The sequence below is a fragment of the Psittacula echo genome (genome assembly GCF_963264785.1).
Source record: "Psittacula echo genome assembly, chromosome: 14".
Lineage (NCBI taxonomy): Eukaryota > Metazoa > Chordata > Aves > Psittaciformes > Psittacidae > Psittacula > Psittacula echo.
Window position 1 is genome coordinate 1,245,105 of NC_137750.1, and position 10,659 is coordinate 1,255,763.

Consider the following 10,659-nt stretch of genomic DNA (forward strand, 5'->3'; position numbering starts at 1 on the left):
GTCACGTGACTCCCGAACACGCGTTCTCATGAGCAGAGATGCGGCGCGGGCTGGGTGTGCGTCGTCCGGGCCCGGCATCGGCCGCGGGCGGGAGGAAGCAAAGTAACAGGAAAATAACGGCGAAAATGAAGGAAACGGCGAAAACAAAGAAAACGGTGACGCGGCGGAGCGATAGCGGAGCGGTGGCCGCTGCGGCCGCAGCAGCTGAGCGGGGGGCGGCCAGGCAGGCGGCTGAGGAGGCGGCTCGCCGCGCCCGGCACCTCAAGGAGCTCTCCTGCACGTCAGGTGCCGAGCGGGAGCTGGAGGAGCTGGTGTTCGGTGACAGTCTCAACGTGGAGGAGGATGACTTGCTGCAGTGCCTGGCTGACCCTCAGAGGGTAGGGCTCGGGGCCCAGCGGGCAGATCTTTCCGTGGGTCTCACCTGAAGCGCCGACCCGGCGCGTTGTGGACTCCTTGTCTCTGTATCTTCTCTCTCTGCATCTCCCTGTAGCCATCCGTAGCTGGGCTAAAACGGCCCCTTTGGTTGTTTTCAGCTTAATGCTCCAGAGAGGGAAACTCTCCAGAAGGACTCCAGTGATTCAGAAGTAGAAAATGAAGCAAAAGGTAATTTACTGACAAAAAAGCCAGCCTGGGTGGATGAAGATGATGAAGCAGAGGAAAAGTAAGTTCAAGTTTGAAGGTAAGAACTGGATGTCATATCTAAGAGTAATAGAAAGTAGCTTCAGTTTGAGTAATCTTCATGTTCTTGTGTGTTTTTTCCCTCTAGTGTTGATATGACCCATAGATATAGGAAAGACTTCATGAAAAGTGATGCTGAGAAGACACTTACTAAGAAAAAGCTAAAAAGAAGGCTTGAAGAACAGTGAGTTTTGTTAATTTTATTAATATGGAATAAGCTTATGAGATATTCATAGAATCCTGGAATGGTTTGGGTTGGAAAGGACCTGTCACTGCAGGCCCTTGTAGGAAGTCCCTCTTCAGATTTCTTTTAGGCCCCATTTAGGTATTGGGAGACTGTTACAAGGTCTCCCCAGAGCCTTCTCCGAGCTGAACAAGCCTAGCTCTTTCAGCCTGTCTCCAGAGCAGAGCTGCTCCAGCCGTTGCAGCATTTTCACGACCTCATCTGGTGTGTTGAGGGCCTCAGAGCTGGACGCAGGACTACACTTAGGGTCGCATGAGAGTGGAGTAGAGGGGGAGAATCCCCTCCCTCAGTCTGCTGGTTATTTGTTTTGATGCAGCCCAGCATATGGTTGACTTTTTGTTCTGCAGGTGTGCGCTGCCGGCTCATGTTGAGCTTCTTGTCAACCAGCATCCTGAAGTCCTTCTTATGGCTGCTCTCAATCCAGTCTTTGCCCAGCCTATAGTTGTGCTTGGGATTGCCCTGAACCCAGGTGCTAGACCTTGCATTTGGCCTTGTTTAAAGTCACTTTCTTCTTTACCTTCTGTATTCATATGCCCTGATTAAAGCTCGTGCTTCTTACAGTATCTGCAGTGCTTATAATTCCAAACCAATGCTAAGAATAGTGAATAAAATGTGCATTAATCTTGTTTAGACTAATTTGTTTAGTACTTGTTTTAGTAGAGGAGCACAAACTAATTTGGCTTCTAGGGAGTTACACCGAAGTTTGTTGTAGTGATACACTGTATTGTAAATAGTGCGAGTGGCGATGCTCCCTTAGTATGGTGTATAAGAATGAGCTGAAATAGGAATAGCAAAGTAAATGTGTTTGAGTTGTCATGGTATTAGCGTGTATCACTCCAAAGAAGAGTACTTAAATGCTTGGTACCAGTTTTGCTTTAGTTTCGCATTCGGGAAGTGAGCAAAACACAGAAAAGTCAGTGAAATTTTAGCAAACTTGCATAGTGTTGCAAATGCAAATAATCCTGCAAATTGTACATCTTGTAAGTACTTAACACACAGAAGGAAATTACTGTGTCAAAAAAGTTCTTTTGTCCCTCTTCCCCCCTCACCCTTCTCTTGCTAGGTTTCAGCGAGCTATGGGAGGAATTCCTGCTTGGGCTGACTTGGAAAACAGGAAGAAATCCAAAAAGACTGCAAGTGATAGTAAATATAAATCCATTGCTACTCTAATAAGTGTTGCTGTATTTTCCTATTCAGCTTAAATAATTATTTTCATGTTTTCTCAGTTTCAGTAGTGTGCTAATATGCTGCATAAGTCAGCGTTATTCCTTCCTTCAGTGTACTTTGATTTAATTTGTTTCTGTAAGGAATTTCTAGGTTTTAATGTAGAAGTGTTTATGGATTTAGTCTGTTCAATGCACTTTGTTTTAATTAGGTGAGAGTGATGAAGATGATGATCTGCTACGCAGGACTGGTAATTTTGTGACAAATTCAGAGTCCCTGCCAAGAGGTATTTTGAAGGTAAAGGCAAGCCTCATCTTCCCACTTCTGTTTGACCCATATGCACGCTTTGGCTTCTTTGTTGATATTTGAGCGCTGGAATTTGTGATCGTGTGAATTTCTTCTTCGTTTCTGTAACTGGAAACCCTAGAGGGTGAATAATTTGACAGATTGAACAGTTCATATCATGAAAGCATGAAACAAATTGAGATTTGTTTGTCCTGAGAATTGTTTTATGTACTCTAAAGTAGCATTTTGTAGGATTTTAATTTCTGTATAGGAGGGATATCATTGTCCCACAACTTTGAGGCTTCTACTAGTTTTACACAGACTGTTAATTTCAAAGTCAGTAGAGTGGCTGGCTAGTTCATCTTATGTCTACGCTGCTGCGTTAAAGCAACTTTGTCTATGTTCTGCTTGTGCAGTCAAAAAGTTCAGGGTTTGAGATCTTGCTCTTGCAGATAAAGGACAATTAAATTTGCTGTTCACCAGCATAAGCAAAAATGTCAGTTGCATGGGATTGTTTTAACTGCATGCTCTGTGTTTCAGATGGGGATCTGCTTGCCTGCTAATCAGGAACGTTTTGCTAATGGAAGACTGGCAACTGTGCAGTTTCATCCATCTGCTCAAGTAGTCATGACTGCTGGACATGATCGATCTGTGTCGCTCTTTCAGGTGAAGAATTTCAATCTATAGGATGTAAAGGGCCTCTAAATGGAACTTTTTTTTATAAGTATACCTGAAATAGCCAAAGGGGCTGCAGGAAAGAACAATGCAACGTAAATATTTCCATTGGAGAAGCACAATAGAAGCGATTACTTGACCAAAGGCTGTGCAAGACAGGGAAGGGTAAGAGGTGTGAAATACATACAGGAAGGCTGGGAGTGCCTGATATACAGGGTGAAAAGCTAGAGCCAGGTTATTTGTAGATTGAGAAGAGAGGAAGAGATTTAATGCTTCAAACTGGTGTATCTTACTGTTTAAGTCTCTTGTACTGGCTAGTTGATACGGATTTTCTATGCAGAAGTATTTGGTATGTTCCTTAATATGATCTGTTTGTTTTTGAAGGTTGATGGTATAAAGAATCCAAAAATACAGAGCATCTACTTAGACAGTTTTCCAATTTATAAGGCTTGCTTCAGTGTTGATGGAGAACATGTTATAGCCACTGGTACTCACCACAGAATGTTCTTTGTGTATGACATGATGAGTGGAAATATCATTCCTATACAGAAAGTAAGAGGTATGTTTCATAGTGCTGTAAGAGTCTGGGCATAGTTGAAGCTGTTTCAAATAGAGATTGATACGAATTGGCTGTAAAAGGAAATGCAGTGAATTGTTGGAGGTTGTATTTTTAACTTGTCTTCAGGGATCTCTACTCATGTACCAGTAGCTTTAATCTGGGATATTAAAAGCCAATTGTCACACATAAACAAAGTTGAGTTGTAGCTTTACTGTGACAGTGTACTGCAGAAATGAAAAGCTGAAGCAGTCTTATTCATATGCATTGTGCCTTTGAATGTTAATGTTGAGGAAAAAGAAGAAATTACGCCCATTTGAAGTTCTGAATCTCTTTTTAAAGGTGTGGAGGAAAGATTCCTCAGAAGCTTCGAACTCTCTCCAGATGGATCATTTATGCTTGTAACTGGAACTTCAGGTTACCTTCACTTGTTGTCAATGAAGGTAGTTTCTCTTTGTGGTTCATGTAGCTTCAGTTCCTTGATATCATTCCCCTCTTAAATCTGATGAGTTATGTTTAATCTTAAAAGCGATTTAGCTCTTGGTAAAATCCAAGGTATGAGACTAAGGTATGGAGCTAAGGCCAGAGTTTGACAGGTTTTTAAGCTATCACTGGGAGCAGTTGTATGTCAGTGTTGTATGTCAGCTGCTTGCACGAACACTGTGCTGGCAAAAGGAATGGTGTCAGCATGGAAACGGGCAACTGAGGGTGGGAGAAATATAAGACTGCTTTTTTGGGAACAGCGCTAGTGCATGTTGGTGTATTGTGTTCGTGAATCATGCCATCTACTGTGATTCATAATGCATACAGAATTTCTTCAGTTCAATTTGAAAATGCCATACGATGACAGCTGGTTTCGTTTAAAACTTTTACTAAGAAAAATACTTCTTAAAAAGGATGCCCAGTTCTTTAGTGGAGCAATAAGAAATTGAGCATGGACTCACGACCATGGGCTTGGGCTCTGATCTTTAGGCACTGAAAATGTTGATGCTGTTCTTCTAATGTCAGTATAGCTAACTCAGTATTTTTGTAGGACAGGACTATGGCAGTAACTTTACTACAGATTTTTGGTAGAATCATTGTTACCATTGTTGTTCATCTTGTAGACAAAGGAACTGATTAGCACTATGAAGGTAAATGGAAGATGCACCGCATCAGCTTTCACTCCAGACAGCAGTAAAGTATATAGCTATTCAAGTAAGTATTGTCTCTAACATCACTAATCATAATCCTATTTAAGTTGCAGAGGTTACTCTTAAGTCTTGGTTTTACAAAGATGGTTAAAAGACTATGCCAGTATCTAGCCTAAAAATACAACCAAATGATCAATCATTAAATAATAGTTAACTGTTTTAGTATGCCTTTAGTTGTTTGGTTTTCTTTCTTTAAACACCTTATATTTGATAGATGTAAATGAGATAATAGTTGTCATCTAATGAATTCATTATAACAAAGTAGACAACGAATGTGTTCTCTATATATGGTTTCTGTGATCTACTTTGTTCTGCAACCAGAGGAAGGCGAAGTTTTCATTTGGGATGTGAGAAGCAGAAAGTGTCTACACAAATTTGAAGACGAAGGTTCTTTGGAAGGGAAGTGCATCGCTCTTTCAAAAAATAACCAGTATGTGGCATGTGGGTAAGTGACATGGATTTGACAGCTTCATCCTGTCTCATCTGGGAGTTCTTCAGTAAACTTAACTGGTGGCTGGTGAGAGTGTACAAACATGCAAGACGTTTATTTTTAATAAGGTCAGTGTAGAGGTAAATAGATGAATATTGCCTCTTTTATGATAATAACCTAATTTGTTCTGTGTATATCTAAAATACCATAACACGCACCACCAGTATCACTCCTAATGTATTCCTGTTGCCATATGTGGGTTTAGAAGCTAATTTTGAAATCATACTGACTGAAATCACAAATTCTGTAGTACAAATGTTGATTGAGGCTCTTCCCCCTTTTCTAGTTCTCTTTTCTGGGCTCCTAATTTGGCTTCTGCAAGATAGCATGTTAGCATTTGAAATGATGCTTCAACTCAAAGCCATAAGCTTGAAAGTGTTTTCCCATGTGTACTTACCAAGATGCAAGTTCAGCTAGTGCGTGGATTCTTTAAAATCAAACTAGCACATGTCAAGTACAGTATGCATTTTCTTAGCCCACTGTAGAAGAGGATTTTTTAGTGAACTTTAGAGGGTATTAAAAAAAAATCAAAAGCTTGAATCTTTCAGTCTTTTGATGCCAAGCTCTCACTGCATTGAATTGATGCTGTATATAAGAGATGGGCTTATCAAAGCTCTCCACACTTAAGCATGTGTCTTTATAAATAAATAAGAATCCCAAATATAAACTCCACTAAATACTGTTATAAACTCGAAAGCAAAATCAAGATCCACACAAAATACCATTACAAACATCGGTAAATGATTGGATATTTGACTATAAATAACAAGGTAGTATGTACTGTAAATGTGTCTTCTTGGTATAGTCTTTGTTAATTTCTTTCTGTAGTTCAGCTTCTGGAGTTGTAAATTTATATACTACTGATGGCTGTCTCAAAGAACACCGTCCTAAGCCAGTCAAAGCCATAATGAACCTCGTTACATCTGCTACATGTGTGACCTTCAATCCCACCACGGAAATCCTGGCAGTGGCTTCCCGTGAAACTGATGAGGCTGTCAAACTGGTAGGTGCCGCTTTAGCGCAGGCTTTTTTTGTATCTTGATCGGAAATGTTACTGATGACATGATGAAACTGATACTGAGTGGAGATGTAGACTGCACAATTTGCTAGATGGAGTGGATCAGTTCAGGTACAAGATGCCTTACATTTATAAGGAAGTATTTTTCTTCAGGGAAGTTGTTCTGAAAATAACATCTTATGGTGTAGTTTCCCTTTTGTTTTTCCCTTTAAAAAATGCCTTTCAGTGCTGTAAATAGAGCTCAGCATAAAATGTGAATTTACAGCAGCTGTTAACTGGGCTTACTGTGTGGTGTTTTCCATAGCTTATTCAAAAATTTGCCATCCTTGTCAGAATTGTGTCCAACAGTGGAACTATTGAATTAATCTGAGGGTTTGGAAGCCTATTTTACTGCTTACATGTAATTACTTAAAAATAAATGAGTTGTAGTAACTGGCTTCATAATGTGTTCCCTGCACCTTTTCTCTAGAACTCTATACGCGAGTGGTGTGGGATAGGAATATAACTGAACATTTGAACTTAACATTGACCTTCAATTTTAAATTTGTAATTTAATATGAATTTTAGTGGCTTTTTCTTAATTGTTGTAACTAATGACCTGTTTCTCAATAGGTACACATTCCTTCATATACTGTATTCTCAAACTTCCCAGTGTTCAGAAGAAAACAGATTTATCTTGCTCAGTCTATGGACTTTTCTCCCAGAAGTGGCTATTTCTCTATAGCAAATAACAAAGGCAAAGCTTTGTTGTTTAGGTATGTACTAAGTTAGGTTCATTAATCCTGGCTAACATGGTTATATTTTGTAAGACAGGGCAGATTGACTGGTAGATAAGTTTTGATGAATGAACTGAATTTTATCTGAGGACTTTACTGAGTGTGGAGCTGGCTTTCCCTGCTGGAGAATGAGGCTTGTTTGGCTGAATATAAGATACTGCTGCAGACATCCCTGCCAAACAGTCATTGTCCTTTTCTGCAATTAATAGGATGCAGAAAGGCAGATACTGGATACTCTTCCTATGAGAAAAACAGTTCAGAGGATTAAAAGGATGATCCTGTGCTTCAGTGTTAACATCTGTGCCATCGCTTTGTTCCAGTTGTAAAGGCAGAATGAAGAACATCATTGGAGGGAGGGTGACTGAATGCTGGCACACGTTGCTCAGGCTGTGGCGACTCCATCCTTGGAGATACTCAAAAGCCATCTGAACATGGCCCAGGGCAGCTGTCTCTTGCCTTGCTTTGAGCACAGGTGTGGACCAGGCAACCTCCAGAGGTCCCTGCCCACCACAAAACCCATTCTGCCATCCTGTGAGTGGTGGTCAGGCTCAGTGAAGAAGTTGTTGCTTCTTTGTGTTGTTCACTCAAAAGGTTACTGAAAAGTTTTACATGTCTCAACTTTTTTTTTCTCCCCCTAAGGCTGAAACATTATTCAGATTTTTAAAAGAAGATACAGGAGAAGATGAACCAGTAACTGAGGTAAAAGCAACAACAAAAGCAACTGTGACAACATTGTCTTGAGGAACCTTGTTTTCCTTTTGCTACCTCCACTCCTTTATAGCTGTTAGTAAGAATTTCTTAATACTGTGTAATCTGAAACTGTTCTGTCTGGATCACTCATGGAGTAGGCTCCGCATGATGGGCAGGAGTCAGATTTGCCTTCTCAATCTCTGCTTCCAATAGTTGGTAGTTCAACTAAAGTGCTGCTCAGTCCTGTTGACAACAGTGTTAAAAATCTTAACATATTTAAACCATACTCATAGGCACTGCTGTTAAAAAGAGCTGTAGGCTGGCAGAGACTTGGCTTGATCCTGTTACGTGAGACCACACTCACTTTCCAACTTAGGTTACATAAATTACTGAAGTTTGAATCATAGTTTGTGTGCAGATAAGGATTTTATTGTACACTTTAACCTCTTCTTGGGAAACTGGAAAGACGTGGAGCCTTGACAGTAATACAGTAGTTCTGTTAGACCCAAAAATGTGTTAATGATTGAAAGCTAAACTCGGTCAGACTGGAAGCAGGTCTTTTGCATATTAAGCTTATGTAAAATGTTGTGATGGCTAACTGGAAAATGCTAACTAAATTCTCTGTGCTCATCTTTCCCTAGGTGTTGTAACCTGCAGATACAAGTGTGCTGGCAGAATCAAACAAGTTGTTTTTTATTTTATATGGAAGCTAAAAAAAAAAAAAGTACTAATAGAACATCTGTGTTTTTTCGATGTTTTTCCTTAATAAATGTACCTGATAAATCTTCAGGCAAGTTGGTTCAACCTTTTCCAATGTTTTGTGTAAGCAGGTAGATTTTAATGGTTGGCGTTAAAGCTAATGTCTAGAAGAAATACTTCAATGTCTTCAGTTATTGTAAGCACATGAAGTATTCCAGTGCTGAAACAGAAAACATGACTTTTGTGTAAACTGTAACCTGTGCTCCGTGCGTTCAGCTTGAGCTTTTCCATCAGCTGCGTTCATTTGAGGCTGGTTTGGTAAAGTATTTTGCTGGCTGGAGGAGCAAATTAATATGAAGCCCTGGTGATGCTGGTGGTGTAGTTCAGCTCAACTTACTGGGCCAACTATAGCCTAAAGCCAGCCTAAACCAAAATGTGAGCAATACCACCCTCAGTTGCGCCTGGTAAGAGTCACAAAAACAACTGGTATGTGACACGGAATTCATTCCTAAGAAGACCCTGTTCTTTCTGTGAAATCAAAGCATCCTGAGTATCTATCATGCTTGATTTTTAAATCAGTTGTGAAATTCTAATACCATTAGGATCACCTAGCAAGGACTGCTTTACAGCCCGTTGCTGGGTCTTCATCTGCTGCCAGATACAACGCTTCTGATCCTGAAGTGGCCACCTTTTCTATATTTTTAATACATGAACCAAAAGTTGGTAAGTAATCTGCTACAATGAAAATCCTGCTTCGAGAGTAAGTTGTGACTAATGTCTGTCCACTTCAGGAGGAAGCTTTCTGGACAGTAACATCCAAGAGCCAAGATGCTGAAACCGTTTTATGCCTTCACTAGAGGGCAGCCGTTAACCACTGATGTGAAGACTTGACTGCTCATGGTGCTGAACAGTTTGTCCTGTGCCAGCACTGCTGAGGAGTGAGGTTTTGGTTGTGGTTATTGACACAATTTGCCTTTTAAAAATAATCTTTGTATTTTACCATTCGGGAGGTTTAAGTAATGTGACTTCACCCACAGAACTCTTGAATCATTTTCAATCAAAGTCTTCTGACACAGTAGGTTTTAAAATACGTTATCTCTTACCATATCTCACTGAAGCAGTTGTGGAGTATTTTATTACCATGTAATCCGCTTGTCCTGAGACTCTGCTGCTGTTTGCACAGTATATGCTTCTCCAGTTTACCCAATAAAAAAGTAATCCCAAATCCAGTGATTCAAAGCCATGTAGGAAGTCACTGGCAGATGTAGAATTGGAATTTGAAATAATGTGTTCCTGGGCTTGCTTAGTTAACATAAACACAACTGTTTCTGGTGATCTTCCTCACCCATTGTGTTGACCTCTGATTGTCAGAGGTGCGGATTGGATGGAGCAGGAGCGTAGATGGAAGAGGTGATGCATGCTCCTTGTATCACTGCAAACGGTTTCAAATATTGGCAGGCAGGAATGAGGGATTAAACAGTTCTTCTTGCAAATTCTGTGCTGTAAGTTGCAGATACAAAGCTCTGCACTGAGGTATGGGGAGCACTGCAGAACAAGAATGTTTTAAGCTTTGTACTAAATACCTTAATTCTTGCTGTTGCATTTTTGTCTTCTGGAAGACAGAACTTACGGCCCCACCCAATATAAAATAGGGAAGACTGTTGCCTTCAGAAGTAAAAGACACTTCAAGATGCCTGTTGTGTTTCTTAATGGATTTTAGGCCATGTAACTTTCATGTACTAAGGAGGTTTTAGGTTGGATGATAAGAAGTATTCATATCATCCAGCCTCACCAACAGCAAGAAGTTGAAACTGTTACTAGTGTATCCAGGGATATTAATTTTCAATAGGATGAATCACTATTAAGTATACATATCACTGTACTTCATTCTGAGAAACTCTGCTCTTTGTCAATTTGCCCTGTGTTAAGAGTACTTAAGCTTCTGACCTATATAAAATCTCTTTGTATGTAATTCCTTTTTTTTCCTAGGCTGGCTTTTTTCCTGGCATTGCTAAGCCGAGGTTCTTTTAATGAATTATTTCTCAGCTTTTCCTCTCCTTCCGTTCTCCTTGGCAAAATGAATTTTATTGATGTAGCCCATTAAATATTTATCACGGCAGCCTTTCCCCTTCAGGCTGTGATCTTGTCCGATTTTGCAAGCTAAATAAAATTAGTCTGGTTAGTGCTTGGA

General features: G+C 40.2%; 1 protein-coding gene across 8 annotated transcripts; it reads left to right on the plus strand.

The window, feature by feature from the left end:
- Positions 1-33: 33 nt before the first annotated feature.
- Positions 34-9,821, plus strand: UTP18 (UTP18 small subunit processome component). Of its 8 annotated transcripts, XR_013957981.1 has the most exons (15): positions 34-377; positions 534-661; positions 767-862; positions 1,986-2,065; positions 2,298-2,383; positions 2,912-3,037; positions 3,431-3,605; positions 3,945-4,045; positions 4,709-4,799; positions 5,117-5,240; positions 6,114-6,288; positions 6,916-7,058; positions 7,400-7,610; positions 7,719-7,778; positions 8,411-9,821. XR_013957981.1 is itself a non-coding variant. In XM_080629114.1 (14 exons), exons 1-13 carry the CDS (start codon positions 39-41, stop codon positions 7,741-7,743), a joined length of 1,689 nt encoding a protein of 562 aa, XP_080485240.1. In that variant the 5' UTR covers positions 34-38; the 3' UTR covers positions 7,744-7,778; positions 8,411-9,821. The 8 variants fall into 8 exon arrangements, 6 of the variants coding, with proteins under 6 accessions (XP_080485240.1, XP_080485242.1, XP_080485239.1 ...); XR_013957980.1 differs by lacking the exon at positions 7,719-7,778 and having other exon boundaries at positions 7,400-7,670; XM_080629114.1 differs by lacking the exon at positions 7,400-7,610.
- The last annotated feature ends 838 nt before the right edge of the window (positions 9,822-10,659 follow it).

Excerpts from the sequence above, each read along its gene's own strand:
- UTP18 (XM_080629113.1), top strand. The coding sequence starts at position 39 with ATGCGGCGCGGGCTGGGTGTGCGTCGTCCGGGCCCGGCATCGGCCGCG. Across the intron at positions 3,606-3,944 it reads TCCTATACAGAAAGTAAGAG|GTGTGGAGGAAAGATTCCTC; the intron begins GTATGTTTCATA and ends CTCTTTTTAAAG. Across the intron at positions 6,289-6,915 it reads CTGATGAGGCTGTCAAACTG|GTACACATTCCTTCATATAC; the intron begins GTAGGTGCCGCT and ends GTTTCTCAATAG.